We start from the raw sequence: 21003 nt of genomic DNA, 5'->3' as shown, positions 1-21003 counted from the left end.
TTATCGACTTTATAACCATATTGAAGGTATAGTAGAATAGTCTGCATACCTTGCACAATTGGAATAATCATCCAAAGAGTTCTACACTTTCATGTTAAGATCACTCGAGATTATAATATTCTAAAACACTTTCAAAAACTTGCTGCTAATTTGTCGGTCCGCAGAAGATTAACTCTTCTCCAACGAAGTATTGTGACCGTTACCGGTTTTCATCTTTTTTCTATTACGTTAATAATTATATATTTCATAACTTTCTTTACCACTTCACAATCATATTACGTGATGGTGGAAAATGATAGTTCTTTAATTTGAATAAAACAAACTTTCTCGGCGCATGTTTTTTTTCTTGTACTCGAATAAAAAAACTGTATTATGAAATAGAAAATCTTGTCTTAAATGTGAAGTTTTTCAATAAAAATTGGAAAGGAAAAGCGTAACCATAGGACCAAGTCCATCATTCATGAGAGTCTCCCATATTAATTAATTTTTTCTGGTATTTTAATATTTTATAGTATGGTTGTCATTGGCCAATACGAAGCTTAGCCACCGAATTTTAATGCGATGGTACCCATGGTATTCTAGGAGCTCCCCACCCCCTGATTTTTTCAAGATACATTGCGATGACAGCATTTCAGAGGGCGGCGGTAGATGTGGTATGGATTCGGCGTGGGAGGGCCTCGTTCATGCCAAAGTGCACTTGGGGACTCGGCGGATTCTGTTGGAGGGCGATTCGGCCGCAGTAATTGAGTGGATCAAGTATGGGCATACCAGATCAGATCTACACCCACTAGTTTGGAATATTTGCCATATGTTGGAGAGTCTCGACTCATGTGGGATCGTACATGTACTTCGAGAGGCGAACAGTGCGGCTGACTGAGTCGCCGCCTTCGCAGCACATCATTTTCGAGCCTTCTTTTCGAATGACACTGATTTCATCCCGCGGGGACTAGCCCATATTTTGTATTTTGATTTTTCGTGGCATACTTACATCTGAATATCGTGAGACGCCGGTGCACTAAAAAAAAAAAAAAGAATACTATATAGACTATAGAGTTTATGCAAGTGCGGAGTATTAGAAGCTAGTCTTGCCCATACGCCGCCCATGAAAGCCAAGGGACAAAAAAATCTCCATTTGTTTTATCTCCGGCTGTATTGATTGCTCGTAGTCTTTTGGTATTTGGCCGTCGCATCCTTCGAACTTAACGTCTACTTTGCTCCTAAAACTTTCACCGTCCTCCAACAAAACTCAAAATGATGCTAGAAAGCAGGAATTAAACCGGTAATATTTCAATATTTCATGGGGGCCAATTTAGACCATTATTGAAGCAGCCAAAATTGAATGCTTCATACCTCGCGGCCAATCGATAAAGTATTATGCAATATAGTTTTCTAGCTAATATTAGAATATGTCTAAATCATCACGAATAGTTTTCTTGCCAATATTTTCTATGCAAATTAGATAATCTGTAGTTAATTAATACTCTTGCAGGGGAAAATAATATAACTAAAACATGTATTTGTTAGGGGGACTCGTGATTAAAGAAGGGACGTTGTTAATATTAAGAGCAAAATTGTATCAATCAAGAAAGAGCAAAATTAGAATAATTTAATATTATTAGAATAATTTTAATGATCACGTAACAACTTGTATCAGCCTATATTATTTTTTTTTGTTGGCATGATCTTGCTAGAATGATTTTAGAATCACATAGCAATTTATATCAGTGAATATTATTTTTTTATTAAAATAATTTTATATCAGCTTATATTAATTTTGTTATGGAATTTAGAGTATCTATATCTCGTAAAATGTATCAAATATGATAAAATATAAAAATAAAATTATTATTATTATTATTTGTCTTTCTATTTTTCTGTAAATATTTTACAAAATATAATCTGTGGTACAGCGAATAGATGGATAAATTGGGGATCGATACAACAAATGGTACAATCACTTGAATGCTATCTTTATGTCACGTCCAAATTAGTTATATAATCTGGTAGTTGCACAGTCTTGAGTCAAATGCTTGGGAATCACTGACTGGCATTTTGGCTTCAGAGAAAAGTATAAAAATCTTAATATCTGATAAATTTCCACCATTGTTGACGATGTGATAATCCTTAACATCATGTCCAATAACAACTCTTTTGTCAGATTATGGAGGCTCTAAATTTTAGAGTCTACCTTTCTTCAAGACCAGATGTTTTATATTTGTATTACATCTTCAATAACAACTCTTTTTTCTTGGGACAGACGCTAGGATCATTACATTTGTATTATTCTAATACATGGATCCATGCTAAGGGACTGCAAAATATTAATGTAAGAGGTCTTCAATATCAAAATTCATAAGGTTGAGAATCAGTTAAAAAGATATACAAGAAAGCACTTAATCGCGAGTCCTATGAGGTTAGATGCATACAATGTATATTCAATCAAAAAAAGGAGATAAGATTTTATATTATGTGGTTTTTTCAAGTTCTTTGCTAGAAAACTAAAGTAATTAAGGGTGGTATTCCCAACTAATATATTATTGCATGAGGGAAATGCCCTCACCTTTTGCTAGGCCTGTTAACGAGCCGAGCCGAGCCCGAGCTTGGGGAGGCTCGGGCTCGGCTCGTTTTACAGAAGTTGGGCTCGGGCTCGGGCTCGGGCTCGTTACCGAGCTTTGTATTGGGCTCGAGCTCGGGCTCACTTAGCAAAGCAAAAGCTTGGGCTTGGGCTCGTAAAGCTCGTATTAATGACGAGCCCAAGTTCGAGCCCGAGCCCGAGCCGAGCTCGGGCCCGAGCTTCTTTCACATCCTACCATAGCTAGGCTACTGAGGTGGGTGGGAAGGCGGCTCGGGCTCGAGCTTCTTTTACATCCTACCATAGCTAGGCTACCGATATAAGAGGGAAGGAAACGTTACATCCTACCATAGGTCCATAGCTAGGCTGAGTCCTGCATGATTTCGCCATCTTAAGACGTGGTACATGGAAGTGGACCTACAGTGGCGACGGAGATACGGCATCGCACGTAGGCCTGTAGATGGTGATGATTACAGTTTCATCTGGGAAAAGGGGTGGTTCATTCAAACTAAAAATATCTATATTAGGATTTTTTATAAAATATCATTGACCACGTGTCGTGACCCAATAGGAGGATAGTGTAGTGCTACAGCTGTGACGATGTTAAAGGGGGTGACGTCTTTTAAATGGGGGGGGTTTGAGTTTCCCACGAATATCGAAGCACTGGCGAGTAAATGTGGCAGATCTTTTGCTTGAGGGGGAGAGGTGGGGAGCGCTCGAGTTTTCCACGAATATCGAAGCACCAATCCTGTACGGTAACTGACTTTTTAAAAGCGGGCAAGTGCGGGTGCGGAGAGGGAAGAGGAAAAAAAAAAACTGACTCGGCCTGCTTCGTGCAGCGTGCTTGAAGTGACGAGCCCAAACGGGCTTGCGAGCTGCTCGGGCTCGAGCTCGGGCTCGAGCTCGAATTTAAACGAGCTTCATCTTAGGCTCGAGCTCGGGCTCGTTTGACTAACGAGCCGAGCTCGAGCCGAGCTTTTACCGAGCCAAGCCCGAGCCGAGCTCGAGCAGCTCGGCTCGTTAACAGGCCTACCTTTTGCATTGGAACCCACAAATACCCACTTTTAGGGGGGTTCTATATACACCCCCCCTATTGCTAAGGACACCCCCAAAAACCAAAAAAAAAATACCCAAACTAACCTTTAGTGTAATTACCATATTGCCCTTGAAATTTTCTCAGTACACCCCCCCTTCCTCCTCCTCCGTTTCGTTTTGAAAAGAAAAAAAAAAAACACCCCTCAAACCCCCCTTAAACCCCTCGATCCATTTACATCGTTTAGGCGATCTTTGAAGGAGATTTAAGCCCCATTCGAAGCATGGACAAGCAACTAGTGATTTGGGACGAAGAATCGGCCGCAAAGGTACGTGTTCCACCTTGTTTCGAATTTTTTTTTTTTTCACGGTTCGTGCTCCGTTCGGCACTGGATCGCCGAACAAAAGGCTTCTGTTCGGCAGCCGAACAGAAGCCTTCTGTTCGGCAACCCTCAACCGAACAGAAGCCTTCTGTTCGGCTGCACAGTGCCGAACAGAAGGCTTCTGTCCGGCACTGTGCAGCCGAACAGAAGGGTTCTGTCCGGCACTGTGCAGCCGAACAGAAGGGTTCTGTCCGGCTCTGTGCAGCCGAACAGAAGCCTTCTGTTCGGCACTGTGCAGCCGAACAGAAGGCTTCTGGTGCCAAATCGCGTGCCGTGCTGAATTTTGTGCCGAACAGATCCTCTGATTCATTAATTCTTGGTGATAAATTATTTTATATGTAGGGCTATGCTACAATCGAATCGAGTATAATTGGATCAGAATTTGTACTGGATTACACAAGCGAATTTACAACTTACGAGGTATTATAATGTATTGTGCAATTTTGTATTAGTTTAGCGAGCTATTTTTACAACTGTGTACTTACATAAATTGTTTAATGTATAGATCTTCAAGAGTAGAGAGGACTTGTGTAATTGGTGTCGTGAAGCTGGGAGGCGAAATGGTTTTGTTGTTGTAATCAAATCATCCGATGCAGGTACGATTTCTAAGAAACCCAGAATTACGTTAGGTTGTGAGAGGGGTGGGACGTACCGAACCAAAAAAGAAAAGCGAATAAAGACTGCCTGTGGGACAAAGAAGTGTGGATGCCCTTTTGCATTAAGAGGAAAGAAATTGGATACTGCGGATGATTGGATATTACTGATCGTATGTGGAGTGCACAATCATCCCGCTGCAGAGAATCTGGAGGGGCACTCATATGCAGGGAGATTATCTGAGCAGGAGACGGAATTGTTAGTGGATATGTCGAAGAGTTTGGTTCGTCCAAAGGACATATTATCCACATTGAAGGAAAGAGATGCCCTCAATGTTACGACTATCAAGACTATCTACAATGTACGTCAACGGTTTAAGGTTGTAGAGAAAGCCGGGAGGTCTGAAATGCAACATCTATTAGGTAAATTATCAGAGGCTAAATATATTGAGTGGCATAGGAATTGTACTAATACGGATGTTGTGCATGACTTATTTTGGGCACACCCTGGCAGCATTGATTTGTTCCGTGCATTTCCCCGTGTGTTGATAATGGATTGCACGTACAAGACGAATAGGTATCGTCTTCCGCTCTTAGAGATTGTGGGGGTGACATCTACTGACATGACATTTTCAATTGCTTTTGTATACTTAAATTCTGAGTGGGAAGAAAGCTATACTTGGGCATTAGAGAGATTGCGCAGTGTCATAGCTGATGATGTTTTGCCTGAGTTTATTGTTACAGATAGAGACTTGGCTTTGATGAATGCAATTCATAGAGTATTTCCTACTGCTAGACATTTATTATGTAGATGGCATATTAGTAGGAATGTTTTGGCCAAGTGCAAAAAATTTTTCGAATTGAAGGAGAAATGGGATAAATTTATTATGAGTTGGAATGTACTAGTGCTGTCCTCCACGGAAGACGAGTATAATGATCGCTGGAGTGCACTGCAGAGAGAGTTCGGTACCTATCCAGATGCACTACAGTATGTGTCAGATACTTGGTTGAGCAAATACAAGGAAAGATTTGTTGCGGCGTGGACGGATACATGCAGGCACTACGGAAATGTGACGACAAATAGGTATCACAAATAAAGACTCATTTAATTTTAATTTGCCTCAATTGTTATATCTAACTTTCATTTGTTTACTAGGGTCGAGAGTGCACATGCAAAGCTCAAAAAGCAGCTTGGATCAAGCCAAGGAAGTTTCGAGTCATCTTGGACTAGAATACATGGATTGATTGAGTTGCAGCACAGCTCCGTTAAAGCCTCATTGGAGAAGAGTTTATTGGTAGTGCAGCACAACTTCAAGCCAGCTGAATTCAAAGAGTTGCGAGGTTTCATATCTATAAGTGCGTTAAATCATGTCCTCCCAATCGAAACGAGCCAATTCAGTTGGGTTTGATGATTCAAATTGTGGGTGCGCTATTCGACGCACACATGGTATACCATGTGCTCACCAGATTGCGCCGTAGGTCTAACTCTGGAGGGACCGGGATCCATGTCTGAAAATATAGAAATTCAATGTTAGGCTATATCAAAGAAAATAATTCAATTGCATACATAAATGATAAATGATAAAACAAGCCAAAAAAGAAACAAGTTACTTCTTGGAATCTACATGATTGGGTTTTGTGATAAATAATTCAATGTTACTTCAATTGCATACATAAATGATAATTCAAAAGTATACGACTCGTAAACTCAAGACATAACTCAATAATAGACTTTACCTAAAACTATGCCGCAGTTCTTAGTTTTTGTTTTTAGTTTTTGTTCGTTAACTAATGTTGTGGTTTTATTATTTGATAGAGCATTTGATATGAGATAATCATTCCAAGATCAAGAATGACATCGATGAAGGTAACAAGATCATCATATTTGGATGCACCATGTTAATGCTATATGATAATGATTCTAAATTATCCCTACTTCTCAAATTACTATCTAATCTAGTAATGAAAAACTTGTCCTTGATGTTGGGTATCCAATTCACCCTAAGGACGTGATCTAGGCTAAAATTTGGGAATAAAAATAATCCTTAGTCTAGCAACAGAAAAAAAAAAAAATTTGGATTCGGCCCCATGGGGACCAAGATACATTGGGTCGGCCCCATGGGGCCGAACCAATGTATTTTGGTCGGCCCCATGGGGCCGACCCAATTGCAGCGGGTCGGCCCCATGGGGCCGAACCGAAGGCACTGGTTCAAAGAACCAGTGCCGAACGATTTGGGGAGGCGGGGGGGGGGGGGGGGGGGGGGGGGGGGAGCTACCTCGAGGTGGTCGTGGAGGCGCCGGCGAGGTGCTCGTTGCTCGGGATATGGCCCGGGAGGTGGTTCCGGGAGAAGCCGGCGAGGTGCTCGTTGCTCGGGATATGGCCCGGGAGGTGGTTCCGGGAGAAGCCGGCGACGAGAGGGAGAAGGGGGAACGGGGGGGTTTTGGGCGTTGGCGAGGTGCTTTGGGCGGAACAGTTCAAAGGGAGACGGAGGGGGTTTGGCCGCCGGCGAGGTGCTTGAGGCGAGGTTTTTTGGGCGGAAGGGAGAAGCCGGCGGGTGTTTTGGAGGGGAAGAGCGGGGTGGGGTGGGGGGGTTTGGGGGGTGTAGAGAGCAATTTAGGTGAGGGGGTGGGGAGGGTGGGGGGTAATTTAGGAATTTTTAATTTTTTAGGGGTGTCCTTAGCAAATGGGGGGGTGTAGAGAGTATTTAATTTTTTTTTAATTTTTGGGGGGTGTCCTGAGCAATAGGGGGGGTGTATATAGAACCACCCCCACTTTTAATATTATCAATCCCACAACAGTCCCAACTCTAATGATTTAATACTTTTTCTAAATTAATCAATTAATGGTGTGGTTGTGTTTAAATAAATTAACTTAATAAGAAATTGAAATACTAAGTTTTGTTTATAGTTAAAAATATATTTTATAATACATATAATTAATTTAAAAAATATTTGTTAACCTTTATAAATATATTTTAATATTCAAAATGCCCTATATTGATAGCTTTCATGTAATTGACGACCAACAAATGGACTAAACATACTTTGAACATATTATTGAAAATTTGACAATATTTATGTACAAAATTACCTCCAATCAAATATTGTCATTTTTTTGTAGTACCATTTTTTAGAGTAATTTTCCAACAACAAAACATATTAAAATTTATCTTATCCTACAATTATTTTCTCATATAAATGATTCTTAGATATTATCAGATCCCTATAATCAGACATACCACAACCAAACAAACATTATAAATAATGTTCTACATAATAATAAAGCTGATAATTGTTGAGATTCGATATGATTATTTGCAAACTAAATTAACATACCTAGTTGAATAGAGCCTTTTTCTTATAGAAAAAAAAAACATAAGCTATTTTTAAATTATTTGATAAACAGTGAAAATGTCAAAAGAAACCATCAATGCTCATGCACAAGAAGGATTCCAATTAACATTCTCAGTTGCTCATTTCTTGAGAATAAAAACACTTTTAATTTAAACTTATTATATTCATGCAACACTATAAAAGGTCAACGACTTTTCTACCATAACAAATCAGATACTTTTTGTTATATTATGTTTATAATTGGGATTGTAAACTATGTAGTAAGGTGCAAACAATAAAATTTGAAATCTCTTGCATGGATATTTGCCCTACAATGAATGTGTAGAAGACTCCTGTATATTCCCTAGTAGAACTTGGTTCACACCTAAAGACCATAGTATCATGTTTTTCTTTTTTCTTTTTTCTCTTTTCTTTCCTTTTTTGTTCTTGGAAAGGGCTAATCCTCGCTTGTCTGTCCAATTTCTATGCCACCCAAAGTCTTAACATCATACCCTTGCCAAGGGTGATACCATCTGAGCACATTTGTGCAAGAAATGGAGTAACAAATTTACATATCTTTTAATTTTTGGATTGTTATTTATCCAATTTGCCAGAAAACTTGATAGCTCAAAAAGATAAATCTTAAACCCAAGTCAATCAATCAAAATATAAATGGATCAGATTCGAAACTATTTTGAAAACTATTCTGCCCTTGAGAATATATTTTTTGACCTAATTCATTCATGAATTTAATCTATTCTCCCTTTAAGAACCAGTGGGTTGGCTCACCTTACTACCATGACAACATTCTGCTTTGTTGGAGTTAGCATTATAAGATATACTCAATTGAATATGTTGTAGTATTTCATGTTTTAACAATTATTTTCATAAAAATTAATACTTTCCTCTTTGATAAAATATAAAAAATAATTAGCATTATTTTGTTCTTATGATATATTCCAAACCATTTTATTCAAAATATTTAAATATATCAATCACTTACTTTAAATAATTTATATTTTTAATATATTTTTAATACAATATTTGGTTAGATCAATAATCAAGATCCTTGGACAAATAGACCTTAGGAATCCTAATATATATTTTTAGCTAATATTTTTATTTTATATTAGCTAATTGCATCTTTAAAGAATATTTTTGACCTATCGATAAAAAAATAAATATAAGCTATAACTTAGTATCAGAGAATTTATCATAAATGTGGTATGTTTAAAATATCACTAAAATAATGCTGCAGATTTTATGATTTCTTAAAGCGATACTTTTGATGCAATGCTTGAGGGTTAGGATTTAGTTTCAATTTAAATCTTCAATCTCGTAGTTGACAGTTTTCCCAAAAAAAAACACCTCTAGCTTCTTCGGGATTTTTTTTTTCTTTGGCGGGTTCATCATACAATGCGTGCACGAATATACCCAATAAAATCAGAGAATACAAGCTCACGAAGTGTCCAAGGTAACTCCTCCTCTCCTCACCATAAGGTATACTCTGACTGGTTAACCATATAAGCATCCATCCAGTCGGCAGTTTCGTTGGCCTATCTAAATACATGCTTAGCCTGAAAGGCTCTCCATCACTCGTCATCATTCAGATGTTTCAAAGTAAAAAATGGTCCAAGCTTATATTCTTCAGATCCTTCTGAATCTAATCGATAATTGTGGTAGAGTTATCCCCCAAAATGGCCGAACTGGCGTGCAACACCTTTCAAGATTTTTTTTTTTTTTTTTTTTTTTGCTAAAAACGGGTTTTCATACAGTACGTGTACGAATACACCCAATAAAGTCAAAAAAGACTAACTCACGGAGAGCCAGTGGCAGCTCCCCCTCCCCCACCCAAAAGGTGTACCCTGAATGATGAGCCGCGAAGGCAGCCACCCAGTCGGTTGCCCCATTGGCTTCTCTGAATACATGTTTGGCCTGGATGGCCACCCCAACCCCACACATCGTCCCTATATCCCGAACCAAGGGATGGTCTGAGCCCCCACCCCTCAGCTCCTCCTGGATCCAACTGATAACTGTGGCTGAGTCGCCCTCCAAGACAATCGCGCCAGCCTGCAGTACCTGCCTCGCATATCGAAGACCCGCCCAGGCGGCTCGTAGCTCTGCCCCGGGAACCGATGTACCGAAAAGCTGACAGCCTCCTGCTGCCACCACTCTGGAGTGCGGATCCCGTATCACAAAACCCGCACCTCCTCGCGCGCCTCCATCCATGACCGATCCGTCGAAATTGACCTTGAGGAAGCTCGGGGGTGGGGGTTCCCAGGTGAAAAACACCTGCTGAGGAGCTGCCGGAGCAGAGAGGGAACCCTAGGTGTCCCGAGCTATCAGAGGTCTATCTGAAGAAGGTCTAATCTCCAATGCCTGGACTCGCGCGAACTCCGCAGCGAACCTCGGTGATACCCTGCGCTCACCGAAGGTGCGGGCGTTCCTCGCCAGCCAGATCTGATGTGCTGTGCAGGTCGCTCGAATAGCCTCCTGACATGTCCGAGGCCGGGCCAGCCACTGCTGCATCATCTGTACAAACTGAGGCCTCCCACACCAAACCTCCTGCGGGAACCCTGCCCACAGCCATGCCGACCTTGCCCACGTACACTGAAAGAGCACGTGGTCGGTCGACTCCTCAACACTACATGTCCCGCACTCCGCAGGGATCCCCCAACCTCGCCTGCTCAGCACTGCTTTCGTCGGAAGGCGGTCCCATGCCACCTTCCATAAGAATAGTGCCGCCCTCGGGTGAAGCCCAGACCTCCAGATCCAAGCATAGTCCTGCCCCGGCTCATGCTCCTGCAGGATAACATCGGCAAGGTCTCCCAGACTGACACTGGACCGGCAAGAGGTGCCCCAAACCCTGACATCAGGCCCCCCGCAGCCTGGCACTGGGAGGGACCGGATCCTCTCGGCTAGACATCCTCCAAACAGCTGACATAGCCTAGCGTCATCCCATGCAGACTCTCCTGGGGCAAGAAGATCGGAGACCCGCAACCCCTCCGCTGCCTCAGCATCGATCATGGTCGGCCAGCACCTCAGTGGAACAGTATCCACCCATGGGTCCGCAGTCACATCAATACTCCGCCCATCGCCAATCAGCCACCTGGTATTTGCTAACACCGTCGGCAGATACCTCCCAATCTCCCGCCACATGAAGGAAACTCGTCGCGCTCTCCGTGCCGCCTCTGAGCCCCCACGGCCATATCTGGCCGCCATCACCTGACTCCACAGCCCGTGTGGCTGTAACAAGAACCGGGCTGCATGCCGAGCAATGAAAAGCTCGCGCTGCTCCAGTAGGGACTGCACCCCGAGGCCGCCCTCACTGGTAGGCCGGCAGATATGCTCCCAGGCCACCAAGTGCACCCCGTGGCCTCCGCCGTATGACCCCCACAGAAAACACCGCAGCAGTCGCTCGACCCTCAGCAAGGTCATCTTCGGAACCACGGTGTTGGCCATGAGGTATACTGGCATGGACCCCAACACTGATCTGATCAAGGTCAGTCTCCCCATCATAGATAGGGAGGCCGCTCTCCATCCCTCCAACCTGCTCTCCACCCGCTGCACTAGGTAGGAGCACTCTGCCACCCGCAGTCTGCGGCCTGTGATAGGAACTCCCAGGTAAGTCAATATCTCCTCCTGCTGAGGTATCTGTAGAATCCCTCGGATCTCCTGTCTGACCCTGCTCTCCGTGCTCGGGCTGAAGTGGACTGCTGACTTGTGGAAGTTAACTCTCTGACCTGACGCCGCGCAATAGTCCGCCACTACCCTCCGAAGGACCCGTGCATCAGAAACCCGCGCCCTGGCCAAAAGAAGGCAATCATCAGCGAAAAATAAGTGGGAAAGAGGACTAGCCCCCGGGGCGGGGACATAGGCCTTGAGCTCTCTACGGGCACACACCCTCTGCAAATCACGAGACAAAATGTCAGCACAGAGAATAAACAAATAAGGCGATAGAGGGCATCCCTGGCGCAGCCCCATGGTGGACTCGAAGAAAGGGGAAGGGGTGCCGTTGACCAAGATAGAAAACCTTGGCCCCCGGACACACCCCATGATCCAACCGATCCACTGTCTGTGGAAGCCGTACGCCTCGAGTACCTGCTGAAGAAATCTCCATCTGATCCTGTCGTAAGCTTTCTCCATATCCAGCTTAATAGCCATCAAGCTACGTCGCTTCGATGCTCGCTGCAGATCCCACATCATCTCCTGGGCTAACAGCACATTATGGGAGATGTTTCTGCCAGCTATAAAAGCCCTCTGCTCCTGACTGATAATGCCAGGCAGTAAGGGCTTCATCCTACGGACCATTATTCTGGCCACAACCTTATACAAGGTTGTGCACAAACTGATGGGTCTGAAATGGCCGGGCTCCGCCGCCTCCTGACGCTTCGGGATGAGCGTGATGAAGGTAGCCTTCCAGTCATCCGGCATCCTCTCCTGAGAGAAGAAGTATTGAATAGCCTCTACCACTTCTGTCCGAATGATACCCCAATACTGTCGGAAAAAAAAACGGGGGGAACCCGTCCGGGCCCGGAGCCTTGTCTGGAGCCAAAGCCCAGACTGCCTCCTGAACCTCCTGAGCAGACACTGGTCGGACCAGGGCTGCGTTCTTAGTGTCCTCGATTCTCGCATCCATCCTCATGGGATGGTCTCTGTCGCCAGACTCCTCATCCGCCGTCCATCTGTCACGGAAGAAGTCCAATAAAACTTGGCGAATGGCAGGCTCACCTTCCACCCGATGTCCAGACCCGTCTCGTAGCGAGTGGATAGTGCTCCGCTGCTTCCGGATAATCGTAGACCGGTGGAAGAAGCTAGTATTGCGGTCACCCTCATGTACCCACTGAACTCGAAATTTCTGTCGCCAGAAGATCTCGTGCTGCCGTAGTAGCGAGTGGTGGGTCGCTAAAAGCCCCCGGAGATCACCCATGTCATCCACCGAGAGCTCACCTTCTAGATCTTCTTTCCGCTGTAATTCAGAGATCGCAGTCTCTACCCCCTCTACTCTCCGGAAGATATCACCCACAGTCTCGCGATTCCACCGCCGAAGACGCCTCTTGGCCAATTCTAGTTTGCGCGACACCCGGTGCATAGCGTCTCCACGCACCGGGATGCGCCATGCCTCACGGACAATATCCCAGGACTGGGGGTATGATAGCCACACCTTCTCAAAGCGGAAGGGGCTATGATGACTAGGTCCCGATGATGTGGAAATCAGCAGGGGGCAATGGTCTGAGGCGATCCGAGGTAGGTGACTAACTCTGCAGGTAGGAAAACGGAGGATCCAGTCCGGGGACGCAAAGGCCCTATCAAGACGCTCCCAAACCCTAGCACTGCCAAGCTGATTATTGCACCAAGTAAACTGAGGTCCAGAGAACCCTAAGTCCACTAGGCCAGTACGCGACACAAAATCGCGAAACTCCCTCCTGTCCGCTCTATCCATAACGGCTGCCCCGCCCCTCTTGTCGCTCGAACTCAATGTGCAATTAAAATCGCCAACTACAACTGTCGGGACACCCTGGGCTGTAAGGCTGGTAATCTCCTGCCAGAGGACTCTCCTGACCCTATAATCCGTGCTCGCATACACCCCACACAAAACCCATGGGGCAACATCCGGTGCCGAAACAACCATAACTACCTGTTGGGGGCAGTTGTGGAAGACATCAAAGGTCGCCACCCCTCGCCTCCACAGTAGCAGGATACCTCCCGACAGTCCTCGGGAATCGACTGCGTATGACTCCCAGTCCCTCCCTAAGCGCCGTCTCAAGCGTACAAGCCCCTCACCAGATAGCCGGGTCTCGCAGATGAAGCAGATCTCTGGACTATGAACTTGCACTAACCGTTTGAAGGATGACATGAAGGACGGCTTGGCCGCCCCCCTACAATTCCAGGCTAGGATCCTCATGGATCACAGTCCACATAGTCGGCCTCTGACCCATCCTCCCCCTGGGCCGCGGGGCCGGCCTCAAGCGTGCTACCTGGGCCCTCCTGCTGCTCAGCAGATACGTCCTGCATGACTGCCGACCTAATGCGCTGCACAGCAATCGTGTGGTCAGTGCCCCCTCCCGTCACCATCGGTTCGGCCTGGCACCCCTGCGAAAGCGGCATGATGTGGTCCCTGGCCCCACTCCCACTGGGTGCATCCTCCCGCTGCTCATCTCCAACCGGAGGCCAAGGGCCAACCGGAAGACTCCATCATGGTCAGTGCCCACCCGCACATCCCCAGGCGGAGCCCCACTCGTCCCACCCAAAGTGAGAAGAGCATGATCGTCGTGTGCGGGGGGACCCATCTCCGAAGCTGCTCCCTGATGAGGACGCCTAAACCAAAAAGGCCCAGCTGGTTCCTCGCTCTGGCCCTGCAGCGCAGGTCCAGTCTGACCCCCCAGGCCCGTATCTGAGTGGGCCTGTGGGCCTAATACGGCGTGGCCCAAAGAGCCAACCGCGGGCTGGGCCTGAGGGCCCAGTGCCCGCGGTTCCCCAACAGACCGCGCGGCCAATCGGTCGCGCGCGTCATCGCACGGGCCCAGCGTCTCCTGGGCCCGCTCGACCCCAGCGCCGGGCGCTTTCAGCGCGCCCGGCGCGCTGCTGGCGCAAAGCGCGCCAGCAGCGCCGGTTGCGCCGACCGCGTGGGCCACGCCCGCGTCGCGGCTCGCGCCCCGGCCTGCCCCCACCGGCCTACGACCCCAGCGCCCGGCCTCGTGGGCCCGGTTGGGTTCCCTCGGCCCACCGGTACAAGGGCCAACTGGGCCCCCCGCCCGGTACCCCCCAGTGGGCCAAGGCCCGCCTGCGGCCTGGGTCGCTTTTGGGTTTTGGCCCGGGCCGCGACCGCCCGACTGGGCTCAGCGTCAGCCACGATCGGGGCTTTTCCGAGTCGCCGACTCGGCCCCGGGTCCCCAGACTCGGCCAGGAGGTCATCGGCCGAGTCCACCAGGAGGGGGCCGAAGGAGGCATCCGGGTGGCCGTCCCCCCCAACGGCTAGCGGGGACCGGCGGTGAGCCACCTTCGCCGGCTTCTGCCAGCCCTCGGTGTCCGCCGGGGACACCGGCGTAGTTGGTCGAGCCGCCGGAGACATCGGCCGAGTCGAGGACAACCCGGGCCCCGAGTGCGCCTTGGTCGTCTTCCCCGGCCCCGGGGGCCGGTTCTCCCGCGAGACACGCTGCCGTGTCGCCACCATCCAGGGACCGTAGATCGGTCCCTGTACGTTCTCCCCGACGCCCGGAGCTGGCTGGGCAGGCCCGCCCCCTGGATCCACCGCCGCCGCAGAGGCCGAAGCCGAGCCCCCCGAAGCCGAGCCCCCCTCAGCGGTAGCGGTCGCCGGAGAGCGGCAAGCCGCTACCCGGTGGCCCATACGCCCACACCGGGAGCACACCGGGGCGTTTTCGAAGACGAAGGGCTGTCATCTCACCTTCGTCTTCCCCTGGATGAGCACTCCCGGCAGCAATGGTTTGGTGGTGTCAACCACCACCCTCACCTGGGCGAATCCCATCGCCTGCCGCTGCTCTGTGAAGCTGTCCACAGCTACCGGCCGGCCCGCCCGAGCGGCTATAAAGAAGATGGTCGACGTCGACCAATATTCCGGCGGCAGACGGGGCAGGCGGAGCCACACCATCGCCGTCTGCACAGCCTCCTCCCCGGGTTCAAAATCCGGAACCCATGGGGTCATGGCGAGGAGTTGCCCGGCCACCACCCACGGGCCCTCGCTCAACGCCCGGTCCCGGTCCTCCGTCGACCGGAACCTCAGGGCGAGGTAGCCGTCCGCAAGCGGGACGGTCACCACCTCTGTCAACTTGGTCCGAGCGGCGACTTCCTTCGCCACCCAGTCGGCTGGGACACGGCGGCCGAAGCTCCGGACCACCGCAGCCCGCCCTTCCCATTCGAGCCGGGCCGCCGCGATCGGCTCCTCCGGAGGATGCAACACCTCCGGGAAGCAGCGGCTCAGCCGCTCGACCTCCGCGGCCGTGGGCCATTGAGTCACCCACGGCCCCGGCCTCGTCCAGGCTCCAGACCCCTTACCAGTGCCTCTCGCCGCTCCCCCCGTTGCCGTCCCCGTCGATTGCTTCCCACTCCGATCCATTGGGCGCCCTGCAAGGAAGAAGACGGTAAGTTCCGTCGAGCTGTTAGCTAGTTCCGTCGCAAGTCCCGCCACCCGGATGGATGACCCGCGACGCCGGAGACCACTTCGCCTAGACCGGCGTTAACACCGATGGGCAGTTCTCCGGCAGGAAACTATCCGTTGGAGGTTTCCCCATAGCTCTGTTCCGTCAGACACTTTTTGTTAAGATTTTTTTTTCAAGTAACTTTTTGGACATGGTAGAATTTTCTCCAGTTACCTTTTATATTCTGCGTGCGAACAAAGCAACTCTTATGTAATACTAACAATAATGAGTCAAAAACAACTTCACGAATTCCCACAATACCTCTGACACACGTGATCCATGTAGATAGTACCTTTATTAAATCTAGGTATGAATGATAAGTACGGCTGCTCTCGGTCACGTCCTCGTCGTCGTACGCTTGGAATCCAACCACCGCCCACCCTTATCCGCTCGACCCTCTCAAAGTTCACCATATTTCTTGATTAGAAAATATTTATTTGATAACTTTCCAATTAAAAAACCAACTCCGTTAACTTAAAACTACCCATTCTGAAGTCGTCATTGACTGTTAGATATATAGAGTCTTTTGTCCGCATCCAACATTAACCTTTATAAGCAGTAACTATTTACCAGCGCAACAAATATCAGCAATTACCAGCCTAAAAATAGTAATTTTATTTATTTAACTTACTATTTAACATTGGCAACTCACACACTGCAAGTGTGGGTGCAGTCCATAAAATCAAAAAAAAATACATTAAAAATGAGATCGGAACGTGGTTATCCCAAATAAAATTTTCTGAATGATGAGCCGCAAAGAATGCCACCCAATTCGTTGCGCAATTTGCTTCACAAAAGACATAATCCGTTGAAAGGCACTCTCTCAAGAATCTACGGACTTGAATATGATATAATAATGCTAACTTTTTTTTTTTGTTTTTGTTATAAATATCTATCGTTATAATACTTACTTTTATATGTAGATTCTATTTTATTTGATTGCTTAATATATATTATATATATATATATATATATATATATATGCATGATGCTAGAGTAATATAATAGACATCCCAAAACAAAAACATACAAGCTCTTTTGTCATCACCTTAGGTTACGTATCTATGAGATCTTTGTTAAGTATGTAATAGATAGGATTGGATATATACTCCAAGAGAGATGTCATGATTAACGGATTTAAATGATTAAAAAAGAGAATACAAGAAAGAAAATATTATAAATATATACATAATGAATCTGTACTGATTTTTGGTGCAGATGGAATTTGCCATGTGCTTTAAAAATCTATGGTGCTAATTTTTTAAATTTAATATTAAATAATAATAATAATAATAATAATAATAATAATAATAATAATATAAAAATTGTTACTGCCGTAATTTGCCTTTGGAAATAAGTCCACAACCCCGGTGTCATCCCTTGTAATTGTAATGGATCGGGAGGTCTTTTGTTCAGTCTTGTTATAGCCTGAAACGTTGAAAAAGTTCATATTCCCCCGCATCCGCCGCTGTAACCCACGTCAACTTGTTGGCCTCCTTCTCCTAGCGTCAACGCTCTCCCATTTATATTCCCACGCTTCCCCACTTCGTCGTCCATCGGAAGAAGCTAGAGACGGAAGAGATTTTGAGAGCGAGAGAGAGAAAAGGGGAAGATGAAGCTGGTTTGGTGCCCGGAAACGGCCTCCAAGGCGTACATCGACGCCGTAAAAGCCTTGGCCGACCGTGATCTCGAGGAGACCAACGTGGCGGAGCTGGTAGCCGCCATGGCCGGCGGGTGGAAGGCGCAGCTCATCGTGGAAGCCTGGGATCACGGCGACGGGGTAGCCACGAGCCTCGGCCTCGAGGCTGCCGCCCGGCACACGCGGGGGCGGCACGTGTGCGTGGTCCCGGACGAGCGGTCGGCGGCTGAGTACGTGGAGGTGATGCGAAGAGCGGGGCTGCCGGCTGCGGAGCCGGCGGTGGTGGTTGGGGAGGCGGAGGAGGTGATGGGGGAGATGCAGGGGGTGGACTTCATGGTGGTGGACTGGCGGCGGAGGGATGCGGCGAAGGTGCTGCGGGCGGCGAGGGCGGGGCCGAGGGGGATGGTGGTGGTGAGGAAGGGCGCCGGGAGGATGCGGAGCGGGGCGGCGGCGATGGCGGCGGGGACGAGGCTGGTGAAGTCGGCGTTCCTTCCGATAGGGAGGGGGCTGGAGGTGCTGCATCTTGGGGTGGGGAAGGGGCCGAGCTTGGGCAGCGGTTGTGGCCGGTGGATAAAACATGTGGATCGCGACACCGGCGAGGAGCATGTATTCCGGCGTTGATCCGTCATACTTGAAGATTTCTCTTTCTCTTTTTTTTTTTTTTTGCTGGTTGGTTTCCATCATCTCCTATTTACAAGATAAAAAAAATGTATTTCTATATAACTTTTTCAAATGCTTTTGTAACATATATATTCAGCTAATATGGTTGTAAATTTTGCTGTAGATGTAGATCATGGAAACCCAGCAGAAAGAATGGCTGTTGAGTTATAGTAACAAGGAACTCATCAAGATGTATATTGATTTATTATGTGTAACTTTGATATGCTTGTTGTTTTCTTAATGTTTTAAGAATAGGTATATTTTTCCATCCAATTTAATGCCTTTAGTCATTTCAAGCATATATCCTTGCCGTTGCCAGAGTTGTGTAATTGGGAAGCAGATATTGCGGAACCTTCAAGATAAATAGAAGAATTTTGTGGCTTTACAAAAAAAAAGACAATAGGAACATTTTGTGAAAATTGACTGCAGAATATAATTAATAATTTCGTGTAATTTGAAGCATTGCTTGGACAAATTTTGTGCATATGTTGAGAAAGGAATTTTAATTACTTGAATTAAAGCACAGGCCAATATGTAAGTATGGTGTAGGAGTGAAAAAAGCGATTCTTTTCAACGATGAAAGAATACTTCTTTACTACCAAATGAAGCGAAAAAGAAATTATCGAAGTTTAAAATAGGAAAACCAACCTTTGAAGGAAAAACATACTAACAAGCAAGTGCTATGATTGTTTCTTAGATATTGATACTAATTTTTCTATTTTTAATCTATGCGATATAAAGTTAAGGCATCACATGAATATAAAAGGTAATAGAGGGAAAGGAAAAGAATCCCCGAGTGCTTGCTCCGATGGTATCACTTCTTGTCACTTAGGCGAGTAAACAAGGATTTGATATTCGGTTGGAGTCATTCAAGATGTGGACAAAGGATATAAAAAGTGGGAATTAACTAGCCTCTCCAATCTTCATAAATAAACAAACAAATAAATCGATAAATAAATAGAGAGAAAGGAAAATAATATAGAGATCATAGATTAATTGTAATCTTTATTGAATCAATGAAAGTGATTCAACAAACTAATCCAAATGCTGCTATGCTAATTACAATATATTGGATTTCTTTCGAGACTATACACTGAATTGTTGGATGGCACAAGTATTTTTTGGAATTTGCTTGCTTACAAATCAATGTTGAGTACCATCAATCATACTATTGTTAGGAAATTAGGCATCCTAGATAGATAGCTAGTTTAAAAAATCACTTCTGTGTCACTTTATATTTTAAACTTGAATTGCTTCATTACTAGTAAAGGCTAGCTAATCTCCTTCTATTGATGCATTAAGGATTTTTCTTTTTCTTTTTAAATTAATTTCTTTGTTTTTTTTTTCTTTTGGATAGAATTCCACGAGGCCGGTTCAGATTCTCTCATCTTCAGGGACCGAAATTGAGAGAATAAGGAATTGACGTATAAGAATAGCTTTGAGTTTAAGCAAACTCAAAAAGGTGCAGGAAGTGGAAGGGGTACAAGCCTTGATGTAAGGATAATATTAGAGTGCTGTGGCCCCATGGTTAAACATTCAACATTTGAATCCTCTCCAGTCTCAACTTGGATGGGTCCCACCACAGCAAATGGGGCAACATATTAGTGAGCATCATATCCAATTACAGCTAATTGCACCAATCACAGAACGGCGTGATTAGAAGGCAGCCCTTTTCCAACATTCCAAGTTGTTGCATTTGGAAATGCCTCTTATAAACATATATTAGAGTGTTTGTTTGTGTGTTAAGCTAAATCCTCATCTATTTCCTCCTCTTTATTTAGGAGTTTGCCTCCCTTGCTTATATGAATTAAGTCTAGAGTTGTAAGAATGTTTTGAGAGAATAAATACATAAGCTTATTATTTCCACGTGTGTTTAATAATGATATAGATCGTTTTTAAAAGGCCTTTACTTTATATAACTTAAAGTAGTCTAAAATGTCTTAGTTCTATGCAACACATACCCTTGGCATATAGATATCAACAACAATTCTTTCAAGTTGATGAATTCATTCATGGCAAGAATATATCCAAAGGATGCTACGCCCACAAAGAAGTCCCATTTCAGAAGTGGCACTGTTTAGATATCTAATCTGTATATAAACATCGATGACTGAGTGATCTAAATCTTCCACTTCAAAACTCTAAATATAGTACCATTTCAATATTACTGTAGGCTTTCTTCTTAATTTTGCTTGAATGATATTGTTAATGGAGTTTCTTGAGTTTTTTTTTTTTATTATTATTATTATGTTTGCCCCTTTTTTATCTGATGAAGCAGTGTGAAAGGCTATTTGGTTTACTTAGGTATGTGTTGTATCAATTGCCTTTTAGCCATGGGTTTGCTCATGCTTTGAAAAGGCTCCATGCCCAGCAAAGTGGATGGATTCTCCAACAAGTCGACTTCTTTACCTAATAACTTTCATGGCCTAATTATTCCGGTAGCAACGCCACATCAGCCATTTCCAGGGAAAGTCATTTCTTCGTTTTGTAGTACCGAAAATGACCTATTTCTTTAGGAGCACAGGCCACCAATATCTCTACCCCAATGCAAAAAGTTCTACAAGCTGAGTCTTTTTGTCTCTTGTTACTATTGACTTTCTTGAGGAATCTTCTCCTCAAAGCATGTACCTTGTAG

At 45.7% G+C, this 21003-nt stretch overlaps 2 protein-coding genes across 2 annotated transcripts; one reads left to right on the top strand and one right to left on the bottom strand.

Moving 5' to 3' along the window:
- Positions 1–12336: 12336 nt before the first annotated feature.
- Positions 12337–13818, bottom strand: LOC149767876 (uncharacterized). Its single transcript, XM_089929364.1, has one exon. The coding sequence runs from the start codon at positions 13816–13818 to the stop codon at positions 12337–12339; it is 1482 nt and encodes a 493-aa protein (XP_089785490.1).
- A 3685-nt stretch (positions 13819–17503) lies between these two features.
- LOC103700322 (uncharacterized) lies at positions 17504–18641 on the top strand. The gene has a single exon (XM_008782273.6). It carries the CDS (start codon positions 17682–17684, stop codon positions 18327–18329), a length of 648 nt encoding a protein of 215 aa, XP_008780495.3. The 5' UTR covers positions 17504–17681; the 3' UTR covers positions 18330–18641.
- The last annotated feature ends 2362 nt before the right edge of the window (positions 18642–21003 follow it).

This window comes from Phoenix dactylifera, chromosome 3, assembly GCF_051530095.1.
Source record: "Phoenix dactylifera cultivar Ajwa chromosome 3, Ajwa_hap1_PhDact_Kaust_v1.1, whole genome shotgun sequence".
Classification (NCBI taxonomy): domain Eukaryota; kingdom Viridiplantae; phylum Streptophyta; class Magnoliopsida; order Arecales; family Arecaceae; genus Phoenix; species Phoenix dactylifera.
The sequence above is the reverse complement of the archived record's forward strand: the minus strand, read 5'-3'. Positions and strand labels throughout refer to the sequence as shown.